This window comes from Juglans microcarpa x Juglans regia, chromosome 7S (genome assembly GCF_004785595.1).
Source record: "Juglans microcarpa x Juglans regia isolate MS1-56 chromosome 7S, Jm3101_v1.0, whole genome shotgun sequence".
NCBI classification, from domain to species: Eukaryota; Viridiplantae; Streptophyta; class Magnoliopsida; order Fagales; family Juglandaceae; genus Juglans; species Juglans microcarpa x Juglans regia.
In genome coordinates, this window is record NC_054607.1 from 4891274 (window position 1) to 4906185 (window position 14912).

General features: G+C 36.4%; 1 protein-coding gene across 1 annotated transcript; it reads left to right on the forward strand.

Moving 5' to 3' along the window:
* The first annotated feature begins 1796 nt into the window (after positions 1-1796).
* Positions 1797-12115, forward strand: LOC121240395 (ABC transporter B family member 25, mitochondrial-like). The gene is made up of 20 exons (XM_041137836.1): positions 1797-2404; positions 2513-2752; positions 2832-3018; positions 3224-3285; positions 3438-3481; positions 3687-3789; positions 4002-4109; positions 4403-4486; positions 4612-4672; positions 5159-5304; positions 5402-5518; positions 6010-6095; positions 7288-7376; positions 8471-8526; positions 9608-9688; positions 9823-9888; positions 9997-10089; positions 10309-10373; positions 11366-11501; positions 11777-12115. Exons 1-20 carry the CDS (start codon positions 2084-2086, stop codon positions 11918-11920), a joined length of 2289 nt encoding a protein of 762 aa, XP_040993770.1. The 5' UTR covers positions 1797-2083; the 3' UTR covers positions 11921-12115.
* Positions 12116-14912: the final 2797 nt, after the last annotated feature.

Sequence of the window (14912 nt, forward strand, 5' to 3'; positions counted from 1 at the left end):
AGCTTAAGAGCATGTATCATACCTCATTTAGTGGATTTTCCACCCAATACATCTATATTGAGAAATAATCTCATATTGCTATGGACAAGGTTTTAAGCATGTTTATAAGGAATGGGCAATCATATATTGTAAAACCAATTTTATAAGATAAGTTAGACTCTTAAATTTCTTCATAGTATCAGAGCTTGTTACAGGACGAATGGGGGCTCACACTATTTATCCAGTAGCAAGGACCAGAAAAAAATACTGGCCTACACGTGAGGGAGGGTGTTGAGGAAGAATCACACATTGCCTATGAATAAGGTCTTAAACATGTTTATAAGAAATGAATAATTATCTCTTGTAAAATCGATTTTATGAGATGAGTTACGCCTATAAATTTATTTACTCTAGACGTAAACCTTAACACCAAACCACATATTTATGTCTTTTATTTTCTGTCCTTCATCTATATTTATAAATTATGGATATTCACAACAAGGATCGCCTCAAAAAGAGGATGGTTATCCAACCATACTGTTAGCTTCTGTAATGGAAAAGTGCATAAACTTTTGTGATGCCATGCTCCCTCATCAACCGTCAGTCCCGCAATGTCTGAGTGGCTCAGGTCAAAATCTCAGCAAACCCACTCCGATGAAGTCCGCTATGCCTATCTCACTGCACTCCCCCCATTCAAAACCTTCTCTCTCTCTTACCATGTCTCCCTCTCACTCGAATCATCATCATCATGTTCATGTTTCTCTTTCCCACCATCGTTATGATATCCATCATGGAGCTTTTTCTTGGTTTTTGCTTGTTCTGCGGTAGATTGTGTGAGGCTGGTGCCCCATAATTCAAGTAGGCTGCTGCAGCTGGGCTGCCATTCTCTTGCCTCTGCGTTTAAAGCTTCTAATCCACAGACAAACAGTACTGATTCTGTTTTCCAAAAGAGAGAATATTTTTGTATCATACTTTTATTTACGAGATCGTTGTAATCTGTTATATACATTGTTATTTTCATCACATCTTTCAAATGCCTTTTTATTCGAAGATGTCAACTCAATAAATCAAGGGTTATTTTGAATATTTGGAATATCTCATAATTTTGTAAATAGGAATAAAATAATTTAGATTAAGATATTTTATTAGATTTTGAAAATCAAGAGAGAAAAGTTTGAATAATAATATAAATTATAAAAATTATTTGAATATTAATTTGAATATTATTTTTATTTTAAAATTTAAAAATGATGAATGAACTTTTTGTTTTGTTTTGAAATTTGTAAAAGTAATAATTATTAGATAAAAAAAATTAAAAATTAAAAATTAAAAAATATTTTACATTTAAGTGATATATGAAAAATCTCATCTCATTTATGTACAACACGTAGCCTAAAATCTCTTGATCGGAACTGAATATGGACTCAGTTTTTTTTTTCTAATTTACTTATATAAAATTGTCATGTGACTCTTGAACATTTGACAAGCACATATTTTATAAATGAGTAGCAAAATTAAAATGCTTAAAATATTTTTAATTTTTTCTTTGAATTTATTATTTTTAATTGACGCGTGATTGAGCTCCAATCTTATTTTTAGATACAAAATATTCTTAACTTATTTCATTTTATCATTATAATTTTTTTAAATTATCATATAAAATATAATAAATAATTTAATTTTTTTAAAATTTTAAAATAATAATAATATTAAAAAAATATTTTAATAATATTTTATTTAATTCATCTCGTTTCACCATTCAAATCACCGTATATCTCTCTTTTGGACACCAAAAATTATGAGGAAGAGTCGTGTTTGAAAGTCCAAAGGTTTTCCCCTTCTTCCCAATTAACATTGGAGCAGAACGTGGAACCTCTTATAAAACAAATAAAGTACACCACAGTCCCAACTGTTGTTGTTCCTCGTTTCTCTTTCTCTGCTTCGTTATTTGTTGTTAATTATAGTTGAATCAATGCTCACATTTTGGTGTGGATCTTTGTGTTATTCACAAGATTGAAGATTTGGGTTTTATTGTGCATTTGCATATCCAGTCACCGAGCTCTACTGGGTACTGCGATTTGGTGGTCTCAGTTGAATAAAAAGAATGTTTGCTGCCGCCGCTGCGTCGGCGAGGAGCCGCCTTAGGGCTCCTAGGCTTCTCCCTCCGAGTGCTGGTGCTGGCGCTGCCGCTCTCTTACGTTCTTACCAGCGGCCTCCTAATCTTCTTTTTCGCATTTCAACAAACACTAATCCAACTACGGCTGTCGGGGGTGGTGGCCGATGTCTTCTCCACAGCAATAGGAACCGGAATTTCGGAAGAGCCCTTGTCACGGCCTTCCTTTCTGATTCTCCATCTTCGTCGTCCTCTTCTTCTTCTTCTCCTCCTCCCGGCAAAGCCGCCAACCCTTATTCTTTACATCATCCTGTTAGTGATTGATTATCTAATTTTTAGTTCTCTCTTCTCCGCATACATTTGATGGTGTTCAATTGATTGACTACTGGATTGGGTATTTTATTGTTTGTCAAAAAACAGAGTTCCATGCTGAATGGGCGCCTTTTGTTCTCTACCTCAATCTCCAAAACTGATACTTCAGATAGCAACAAGAATAACGCGACAGTAGCCCTAAAGTTTGAGAAACCTAAGGCACCTCCCGAGAACCAAGTCGCCGACGTGAAAATCCTCCGTACTCTTGCCAGTTACTTATGGATGAAAGATAACCCCGAATTCCGTCTCAGAGTCCTCACTGCCTTGGCTTTTCTCGTTGGCGCCAAGGTCTTTCAGTCAGTCACCAATTAATCGCTCCTGCTCTAGTCGTTCCCTTCTCCTCTTCAATGGGTCTCTTTTGTTTCAGGTTTTGAACGTCCAGGTGCCCTTCCTCTTTAAGCTTGCTGTTGATTGGCTAACAACCGCTACCGGCAATGCTTCTGCTCTCGCTTCCTTTACTACTGCCAATTCAAAGGCTTTAGCTCTTTTTGCCACCCCAGCTTCTGTTTTGATTGGATATGGGATTGCACGGTCGTGTGCTTCTGCTTTCAACGGTACTACCACATGATGTAATTGCTGATTCTTCTGCCTGTATCCTACTATTCTGTTCATACTTCATTCTTTAAACATTTGTGCATGCCCAATCTCCGATATTTTAAAAAAAGACGATCTTCTGTTTTCTCCACTATCATTTTCTTGGTTGTTTCTCATTGTTCGCCGATTCCATTTTCGTAACTGGATGCAACCCTTTTGTGGCAGAGCTGCGGACTGCCGTATTTTCTAAGGTGGCCTTGCGAACAATTCGATCGGTATCTAGGAAAGTATGTCACCCCCTCCCCTCAACCCCTGCGTATTCAGACATCCCACGAGTTCTTCTTCCTTGTGAATTCGTATTTCCTGCATTTGAGATCGTGATATTACCTTCAATGAATTATTCTACACGACTTATGCAATCATATCTAACTTTGTGCAGGTGTTTTCACATTTGCTTGATCTTGACCTTCAATATCATCTTAGGTATTGCATTTAAATATTGGGAATTTTGTCATTTTTACCTTTTTTGTAAATCTATAAGTTAGTTAGTACTGTGAATTATTACCTCCCAGCATAACCAAGTTTGTTTCTTCCCCCAACGAACTAAGTCAGTGATCAATTATATTAATCTGTTTTGTGCAGTTATGTTACATATTTTCTTTTCTTGACTTTGCTACTGTATTTCCAGTCGACAAACAGGTGCATTAAATCGAATTATTGATCGCGGTAGCCGAGCTATAAATTTCATTCTCTCATCTATGGTGTTCAATGTTGTACCCACCATCTTAGAGGTAAGGGGATGTGGATTTGATTGTTATTTAGTTGCATAACATTTGTGATACTGGATTTTGTACTATTGAATGCTGCTGTAAACGGTGGAATAATGACACCTAGATTCTTTATATTGGACTACGATTCTTGGTTTCATCTTCGTTATACACTATTATCCCAGGCCCTGCTTTTTTGTTCCTGAACCACTTAAGTTTATCATGTATCCCTCCAGATATCTATGGTATCAGGTATACTGGCGTACAAGTTTGGAGCACCTTTTGCATGGATTACTTCGACGTCAGTTGCTGCATATGTCGCTTTCACATTAATCGTGACACAGGTATCTCTTCTGCCAGGTCTTTACCAATAGCTTGCTCATATTAGTCTTTGTTTCCTTTCTTTTCCATGTTAATAAACAACTGCCTTCATCACATAGCATTCTGATGGATTGTAGGCATTGCAAGAATATCTTTAAGAGCTTGCTTTTATTAAATTGTTGAGTTTCTTCTTTTTTTTTTTTTTTTTTTTTTTTGGGGGGGGGGGGAAGGTATTGGAGCTTGGAATGGGTTCTCTTAGTAATGTGAGATTTGTGGGCTAACCATTCTCAGCAAAGAATTCCCTTGTCTTTTCCAGTGGAGGACAAAGTTTAGACAGGCCATGAATAAAGCTGATAATGATGCAAGTTCAAGGGCAGTCGATTCACTTATTAATTATGAGGTGAAGCTCCGATGCCTTTCTTTGCCTGCTTTTCTTCTTATGTATTATTTAATGCATTATTTTTTCCCATTCTAACCCTTTTTTCTTCTGCATCTTACTTGATGCTTTGTTTTTCATTTTTTCAGACTGTCAAATATTTTAACAATGAAGCATATGAAGTTGATAAATATGATGAGTACTTAAGGAGTAAGTTGTCTTGCTGTCGTAGTAATTTTTACTTTGATGTCCAATTAGCAAAGCAATTTTATTGTGTATTATGCACCAAAGCCCACCAAGGTCCATGATAGTTAGGGATTGAGAGGTCTAGTTGTTTTGTGCCTCATGGTTAAAACCTTTAATCGTCCTTGATTGGTTATTCTTATGCAATAAATAACTTGGGCAACCTTCAATCTGGACCCCAGCCTTTCAATTCTTTTTTGCTTACCTTTTACAATAATTGACAAAATTCAATGAAAGTTTCCAAAATTTCTTATTTTCCCTAATGGAAATTGCCTCCAACCTTTAGCATTAATATAATTCAAAGGTTTTTAAATCTTTAGCCGTTATAGTTTTTTTTCTTCCTGGTAGTTTGGCAAAACTTCAAGTTAGATCCTCTCTTTTAAACTATTTTTATGAGTAATCTACTCTGCTTGAGCCTTAATGCTGTTTCTGTCTCGGTGATCTATCACTCAGGGTATGAAGATGCTGCTTTAAAAACACAACGTAGCCTTGCATTGTTGAACTTTGGCCAAAATATAATATTTAGCACAGCTCTGTCAACAGCTATGGTATTATCTTCACATGGAATTATGAGTGGCGAGATGACAGTTGGTGATTTGGTAAAATATGTTCTTACACACTTACTTTTAACGAAGTTCTTTTAATCGACGTGATTCAGTGATGGTCAATTAATTATGCATTAATGTCATGATACAGGTCATGGTAAATGGGCTTCTCTTCCAACTGTCTCTTCCTCTGAATTTTCTTGGTAGTGTATATCGTGAGACCATACAGAGTCTTGTTGACATGAAGTCCATGTTTCAGTTGTTGGAGGTATTTGTCAAGGAACTTTCTAAATGCTCTTTAATTCTCAATTGATGTTGTAGTTTGTTCTTGTCACTTAATTGTCTATTACATTGGATCTTCTTTCATCTGTGCATTAGTTTAGTGTTTCAAAGCTTTTTTTTAAGAAGATCGAGATCTGTGTTAAAATTACGTTGATTGTGATGAATGCTAGGGAAAAGGATCTCTTACAAATGTTTGTCTTTGTTCATGTCACTTTCACAGAATTTTCTGTTAAAAAGGAAAGTACGGCTTCATATTTCATGACCCGTCTATCGAAGACAGCAAAAGGAAATAGAAACACTTCATAAATTCTTAGTTCTTTCATTTGATACTCATAACTCTTAGGAAGATAACATTAATTTTTTACTTGCACGTGCAAGGTGTTTTGTTTGGTGTTCTTCATTGTAATATAAAAGTTCTTTCTTGGTGCCTGTTTCATTGTGTGCCTGTAGCAATCTTTTTTCCTCTGATAATTGCAGGAGAGGCCTGAGGTTAGAGATAAAGATGACGCAAAGCCTTTTAAGTTGGATGGAGGGCACATACAGTTTGACAATGTACAGTTTAGGTAGCTGATTTTTCTTTTGTACCTTTTGTTATGTACATACCTAGCTATTTATCCAATATATTCGTTTATAAGCATAGCAATTGAGATAGTGGCATGATTTGATGGTGTAACAAGAAGCAGAAGGTGGTCATCAGTTGGGAGTTAATATATTTGGTAAACTACTACATCATGTTATTGAAATGTTCTCCTTTGAAAATATCTTTTGAAATTGGATGCTTCAGACTAACAATATATATCAACAAGACATGTATGCTCACCTAACACCATCAAAGATTTCAGTCCGCCAAGTTCTAATATCATGTTGATGAACTGTCATCTCCAAAATATTTGTTGGGGACTGTGTTAAGAATGGAAACCAAGCTCACACTTTATAACATCAAATGTTGGGTTTTAATGTAAGAACTTGCAAGCACATTATGAGATACGAGTAACCTGGTAGATTTTCTTCTGTGTCATTTCGTATACAGCCTTTAGCACCGATTTTATTTTGTACAACTTATTTCATAACAGTGACCGTGATAATCTCTGCCATTTACCAATTCAATATCGGCAATGTCTTTGGACTCGATTGCATAGATTATGAATATGATATTGTAACAGTGACCTTGATAACCTCTATCATTTACCCAGTCAATATCTGCAAATCTTTGGACTGGATTGCACAGATTAGAATGTCCTTTTAAGAGTTTTTTGTCTAGGAATTGGTCAAATTATTCAGTTTTATATCTTCCATTTTCCTATTTTATATTTGTTATTTGATTTGTTTAGTACTACTATGGTTTCTAATTTTCCCTCCAGTTCTTAATTATTAAAGAGAAAAACCCTCCAATTCCTGGTTTCACAAATGATTTAAGAATTCTCTACGGATACTTATTTGCATCAGTCTAAACATTTTCCGCCCATTCCTTCTTGTAACTCTGATTAATAGAAGTGTAACACACACACATATATATTTTTTTTGATAAGTACACACAGACGCACACACACATATATATATGATTCGGCCTCATTTATTATGATGTTATAAAATTGACAATTTGGTATACATTGTGTATGGTTGTCATCTCTATGGACTAGAATGTGATTCATGCTTATCATGGAATTTTATTGGTCTCATGATAAGTGTGCCTCATAATTTTTTTTTTTTATGATTTGATTGCTGATGATTCTTAATTGATTTCTTTGCATTCAGCTACGTGACAGAAAGAAAGATTCTTGATGGGGTATCTTTTGTTGTACCAGCTGGGAAAAGTGTGGCTATTGTTGGAACCAGTGGAAGTGGTAAGAATTTAATGTGCCAGCTTGACCAGTTAATAGATAGTGTGGCCTCATATTAAAAAAAAAACACACTTTTGCACTGGGGGGGGGAAGGGGTGTGAATTCCTTATTGATCCAAATTTCCTTATTAACATAATACTGTGACAAAGAAATTAAAATTGCATCCAAAGGAAAAGAAAAAGGAAATAAATGGTAGAGAGAAACTCCCTACTCATTCTTCCCTCTCCACCATGGCCTCCCCCCTTGACTATATCATACTCTCTGCTATATCTTTTTTCTCAAAAAATCATGTGAATCCCAAAACATCGTAATCTCTTTCATGATTCACCAGATCCTCCCTCTTCAGTCTCACAACCTCTATTTTTGTTCCTGTTCTTTTTTCTTTTGACGAAGAAACTAGAGCTATTCTTTTCACTAGAGATTTTAAGGTCATCCTCAAGAAGGGCCTTGCTGAGCCTGCTGGGTGCTACTATTCTTCTTGAAAGAAATACTTGCATTCAGTAAAATGATAGATTTTTGAAGGCGGTGAGAGGGTTGGTTCAAGAATACGGAAACAATCAACTATGGTGAAAGTTTTAGATAGTATGAGAAGAGCTAGCTAAGGTTTTGAGTTGCAATTTTGATGGAAATCTAGGCAGAAATGATGAAACAAAAGAAGGCATTGGAAAAATACTCCTATGTCTCTCTTCCTTTCGGGGGAGGGGTGTGGTGGGAACTAGGATGCATTGCCATGGTCCTTTACACCTCTACCATGGCTTATTTGCCAAAACTCTTGCAGCACTGCCCCTTGGGAACTCGAACCCTTCTCAGCATCTTCACAAATCCTAATTCAAATAATTACTAACACATAATCGAAGCAACTAGACTTTGGAAGGGCTCACTTCACTTCCCAACATTATGGTAACATAGATAGGAGTCCATTTAATCCCATTGCCTTCCCGTGATCACATTTCATATGCAAATTATAATTTCTCCATTGATTTCTCTTTTTGGTTTGTGATATGATGCATATTTCCCATTGTCTTATATTTTTCTTCCTCCCCTGGTGGCGGGATTTCTTTGAAAGATATCACATTACAACTATAATTTGATTGCAGGCAAGTCGACCATTCTTAGATTGCTCTTCAGGTTCTTTGACATCCATTCCGGAAGTGTAAGAACTGATACTGTTATTCTTCGTAATTGTTTGCTATTAGTACAATGCAGCCTACAAAATTGGTGTCTTACTCCTAGAGTACATTCCTATATTGAGGCTTGAATGACATTTACAATATAAGTTTGCATTTGCTACTTGCATCAGTACTGAATATATTGCACTGTTCTCAAATCCTGATAAGCTTGACAAAATTTAAAATATTTATGCATTTTACCCCTTTGTCATAAAAAGGAATCAAAATAGAAAACAGGAAATTACATTCAACCCCCCACCCCCAACTATCATCCCTATTGCAATTTGATCTCATAACCACCAATATTAGCACTTAGCTCTACAATTTGAAGCTTCAGTTGCAATGTGCACCCACAAATTTTTTAAAGCCTAAAATATCGAACTTACCCTCATCAAAGAAAAACAAGTAATAATAATAACCAGGCTGAGGGTGAGGAAAATATGGTTACTCTGGACCTTAAAAAGGCATCAAGGGTGAACATTGCAGCCAAAGTTTCAAATTGGAATGTTTTTTTTTTTTTTGATAAGTTTCAAATTGGAATGTCAAGTGTTGAAATCACTAGTTTGGAGGTCACATGGCATGTGAGTGGGAATTCACAGAGTTATTGATAATGTTTTTTTTAAAAGCTATTTTCTTGATAAAAGAAACAAGTTATTTCTTAGTATACTGTTGGGTAGAATGATATACTGAGGAACAGAGCTTCACAGTTGATTTACCAGTTGATGATCAGCTTTATACAGCATTCTATGTATTCCGAAAGGCCTCAAGTGATACCTTTTGCTGGGTGACGATTTTTGCAGCTATCAGTCACTGGTTCTTTTCCTCATTGAAACTCATTCTTGTATTTTGGAGGGTTTTTTGGCTTTATGTCTAGCGTCATAGTTATGTTTTCTCTTCTATTTTCTCATTCTTGGAACATACTTTGGTGGATAATGACAAGAGATGCCATCTGCAATGTAATTTGATATTCATAAACTCTTTGTCGGTGAACTTATCTTTTTTAATCTATCATGGAATTTCAAATTGACTTGATTCCGTAATGACCATTGAATTTGTCCTTGACAGATAAAGATAGATGGCCAAGATATTCGTGAGGTTACTCTTGCGAGTCTACGAAAATCTATAGGTGCTGTGCCACAAGATACGGTTCGTTCAATGAAGTCATTCAGTTCTTGTTTGTCTACTTCTAGTCTTCTATATATGTCAATAAATAGGTAACCCTTCTTAAATCTTGCAAGTTGTTATATTTATAAGACAAGTAACTTGTGCTTGATGGACAGGTACTTTTCAATGACACAATATTTCATAACATTCATTATGGTCGACTTTCGGCAACAGAAGAAGAAGTATGAAATGAACTTGTGCTGCTACTACATTTGATTATTTGCTCGGCAAATTATGCACTGCTGAATATTCTACGTTATTTTTGCTGCCTAATACTTTTTCCTGTAAAGGTGTATGATGCTGCTCGACGTGCAGCAATCCATGAGACTATCATGAACTTCCCTGAGAAATATTCTACTGTTGTGGGGGAACGAGGGCTGAAGGTGAGACAAGTACTGCAGTAATATACTTTCTTAGTTTTAGTGGTAAATTGTAAAACACCCCTATTGTGATGCTGGGCCGCTGAATGGACTAGGGGGCTGTATTTCTAAAATTTTATCCTCCTATCATCAGCATTTCACAAGGTATATGTATCTGTGTATGTTGTAGAGCTTTTCAGTCAACCCTTGGGTTTTCATTGATTGGGTGGCTTTTATTTACAGTTAAGTGGCGGAGAAAAGCAGCGTGTGGCATTAGCTCGTGCATTTTTGAAAGCCCCTGCAATTCTGTGAGCATTTCTGTTCTTCTTCTTGATTGGACCTTTCTTTAGATTCATGTACTTGTGTACATTTAAATGCTTGCATGTTCAGTAACGGAAAATGCACTCTTAAGAATAATATAAGGAGCTACCATCTTAAACTTGAATGGTGAGAACACAGGTTTGACACCCATTCATTCTATGTGCCCCCTGGAATCAAAAGTTTGAAGATTTTATCCTTTTGAACCTTTTGGAATCATTTATTTTCCTTTATCATTCTTTAGAAACTGTTACAAAGCTAATTTTGGTGGTATGATTAAGTATCTTGTCCTGATCTCTTTTACATTATCATTCAGTTACCCTCGAGTCTTGTACTGCCTCTGCCAATAACAGTTGCTTATAATTTTCTGATACATCATTTGAACCTTTGTTTTCTCCAGTTGAAATTATACTTCTCTTATAGCCATTGTATTGGGCAGAGGGTGTGGTCGTGTGTTGAAGACACTCTGGGTTTATGTAGAGCTTACCAATTAGAAAAAACTATATTTTTCCCTTACATAATAGCTGCAGTACACTGGCGCATTGTAGTATTGTACACACGCAACACACTGTTTAGTGTACAAGTAGTCATCCTAATTTGTTGTGTTTTAAATCTTTCTCGTGTTTGTATTTTGGGGGTTTTTGGTATCGTTCATTTTTGGGCTTCCAATAAATCTCTAGGATATGGCATTTTCTGCAATCAGATTTAATCTTGTGAGTGAACTCGTCTTCCCATCTTTCCCTTACAAATGACTGGTTTTGGTATACATTCTAGCCATCAATAATTAACGTTTAAGACTGATTTTAAGTTCCCTTGCCATTTTTAAGCCTAATGAGTGACGATGATTGCTTTCAATGGGTAAATGACGTAAAATCTTGGTCAAAATCTTTGTCAACCATGCTTCTCTCTATATTGGAAGGAGAGAACCAAGTTGCACTTTTATTTTTGTAAGTAATCCATTGCTTTCATTTGGCATCTTCAGGTTGTGTGATGAAGCTACAAGTGCTCTGGACAGCACAACCGAGGCGGAGATTTTAAGTGCATTGAATTCCCTAGCAAGTAACAGAACTTCAGTTTTCATTGCTCATAGGCTTACCACCGCAATGCAGTGTGATGAGGTAAGCATTCTTGGTAACAACTATGAGCAAATCTTGAGTTTTCATGGTTCTATGTTTGGTATCTTATTACTTGCAAAATCATGTTCTTGGTGTTCTCATGAGCCAGGGAGCATTTTTAAATTCCTTGTTTTCAGAAAGATGAGAATGTTTATGCATGCACTGTTATTCACCAATCCCTCAAATGGGAAGTAAATAAATAAATGGCACTTCCAATATGCTACAAAGTTTATTATGTACAACCCATGTGCCATATTATGTTTCTATATAATGTTCAGATCGTAGTTCTGGAGAATGGGAAGGTCGTTGAAAATGGATCCCATGAAGTTCTCTTGTCAAAGCCAGGAAGATACGCACAGCTGTGGGGACAGCAAAATAACACTGTGGATGCACTTGATACAGCCATCAAACTGGAGACTTGAATGTCCTCCTCCCTTCTCCCTTCCTCTCCAGGAGAAAAGTGAAAGGAAACCTTGTAAAAGGAATTGGAATTCAGTCGTTTCTTGGTTTTTTTTATTTTGATTTCGTTCTACATAAACAATGTTCGTCAAGTTGATTTATAGTAAAAAGGAAGATTGCCTATCTTCTTATATAAATAAAGAAAATGTGTAAGCAAGCATGCCTATGGTGCTCTGGGATGCAATTGCATCAGATCTCACCATCAATAACCTGTATAATAGGATGAAAATAGTAGTATATTTACCTTGTTCTGAGTGACTTGTCCTCATTTTATTTTTAGAGAAATGTTACAGCCACAAAAAAATTTAACCAAAGTAAATTTATAAACTAATGACTTTATATGATACATTATATAGTAAAAATAAATTTACAATTTAATGTATACAACAAATCACGTCAATTTATGAATTTATTTTTGTAAAATCTCTTTGTGACCAATGCATTGCCCCTCAATACTTTATAATATGTCTTGAGATGCGATGCTCCTTTGCAAATCTGGTTCTCTTTTAAATCTCAATACACCATTTATACAATATTATGCAATTGCCAAGAAATAAAGATAATTATATCAATGTCCACAGTCCTCACCCATCTTTTGTTTATGTTAGTAATATTCTTTAGATGTAAGAACCAAATGTCATACAGCAGTTTCACTTAACTCATTTTCTTTAATTATAAATTCAGTACTGTTTTTTTGGGTTTGCTAATAACCATATAAGTTTCTTAGATTCTCAACATTGACATTTGAAAGTTTTAGAAATTACAATTAACTACTTTTATCCATGTCCAAATGTGACACGCATTAACGAACTAAAATCTGACTTATATGATGCTTATTACATGTGGCAAATAGGTGGAACGGAGGCGAGGCATTGGCCTAGAAAATGCAGCAGCAGCAGAACTTGCCTGCAAACACCGGAAAAGGGTAGGAATAAAAATTAAAAGAGTTGTCTCAATGATGATGCTTGGGGTCTCTCGAGAGTGGATCTCGATAGTTCTTTTTTTTAACTTAATGATTAACGAAGTATTTTTTTTAATGATATTTTTTGAAATGTTTAAGGGTATGACAAAATATATGAAAAAAAAAATCAATAAAAAAGACCAAATGGCCTTCTCTCTGTGTTTTCTCGTGCTATAGTCTCAGTGAATGTAGTACGACCCCTCAAAGATAGGCAAACCAAAGGATAAACAAGAGGAAAGAGTAACGCTAGAGTCTTAGAATGTGCAAATCTTGTATACTCTCTTTGAAAAATTAAAATCTACTAAAAAAATTATTCGTACATATGGGTTCCATATTTCTCCTATTTTTTAAAGAGTTCTTCTATTTGGAAGGCGATATAACAAGCACACCCTCCATTTTATTGACATATCAAGACTTGAATTATAAGAGATTTTAATTTTAATTTTTTTTTAACAAATCAAATTTTATCATGTCAATAAAATAGAGGGTGTGCTTTGCATACCGAATTTTAAATAATTTTTTTTTTTAATGAGTACACATAACTTGCATACTCTAATATTATATAAATAATATAAAAAAACCGTCTATCAAAAGTGCAACTCTTATTTATTTAATCAAAATTTAGTGCAACCTGCTAACGTCGTATTTCGTACGCATTTGGGCCGGGTTCTAGCAACTCGGGTCATGAGTCTCTCACCTGCACACTTAAGAAAACACGGAGAGTGTGAGGGCCTTGGTGGAGGCCGAGGAGTCTCCGATGTTAAAGTCAGAATATCTTCTTAGTAGTTTATGAGTGAGTTTTAAGGAATCAGAGAGAGTTCTTCGTACCTGAGAGTCAACTTGTATACTAGATTTCTGGGTGGGGACAGTTCATACCTGACTTCGGGGAGCCCATGTCCTTTCAACTGTTCGCTTAATTAGAATTTGACAAGAACCCTAGAAGAAAAGGTGTCACGAGAGAAAATATGAGCGATTGGGCAGCCACATCTAAAGACTTGGTGGGGACGTACCAGGTCTTAAAAGGACTTTGTGGCTCAGTCAAGACCAAGGTTTGCCTCGGCCATAACCAAGACATGACACCTTGACCCATGACAGGTCGTGGCCCAAACTTGGCTGCACCACGACCCATGCCACAAGCAAGCCATGGCCCAGCCTCAACTGCACCATGGCTCGTGCCACACGCAAGCCATGACCCGACTTCAGCCGTGCCATGGCCCATACCTCAGCAACACCAAGGATTAGCCAATCACAAGCCACAGCCACACATGGCTTGCCCATCAGCAGCCCACGAGGGCCAACCAAAGGCTAGCCACGGGCCAGCCTACAGCATGCCATGGCAAGCCACGTTTGGGCCATGGCCCAAACAAGGCCACGGCCAACCCATGGCCAAGCAAGCCCAACCCATGGCCACCAAGGAGACATGGAGGAGATGGACTCAAGGCTTTTAAAAGATAAGGTTGTTAGAGAGGATAGAGACAAGATTAAGCAAGACTCTCAAGTGATTACACAAGATAAATATAGAGTCCAAGATTGACTATAAGAGAGACAAAGAGAGAGGAAGAGCCCAAGATGAAACCAAGACGAACCAAGACACCATGAGAGTACTATGTGGCCGGCCACCAAGAGAGGACAAGCCTATCCCTACATTTTAGGCTTTATCCCATAGCTTTTAGACTTTATTTTCCTAACTTTTAGCATTTCATCTGTGTAGGAACTTTGCAAGAAAGCCCAATAAATAAAGGCCTTGTGGCCTAGTTTTTAACTTTTTATTCATTCTTTGGCTTTTAGAAATTTCAGCTAAGCTTGTTTAGTTCATTAAATTTTCAGTGCTAGGGTGATTTGCTCTACACTTGGGCTACTAGAGTACAATTCGTAAATCTCTTGTAGAGAGTGAATCTTTGCAATCCGTGAATAAGAGTGACTCAATTCTTTGTTATTTTCTTGCTTGCATTCCAAACACCTATCCAAACCCTCATTCAACTCAAACACCAACC

What these genes read in the sequence shown, in the direction of transcription:
- LOC121240395 (XM_041137836.1), top strand. Translation starts at nt 2,084, where the DNA reads ATGTTTGCTGCCGCCGCTGCGTCGGCGAGGAGCCGCCTTAGGGCTCCT. An exon ending in GACCTTCAATATCATCTTAG is followed by an intron (nt 3,482 to 3,686) that starts GTATTGCATTTA and finishes CTGTATTTCCAG; the next exon opens with TCGACAAACAGGTGCATTAA. An exon ending in TTTCGGCAACAGAAGAAGAA is followed by an intron (nt 9,889 to 9,996) that starts GTATGAAATGAA and finishes TTTCCTGTAAAG; the next exon opens with GTGTATGATGCTGCTCGACG.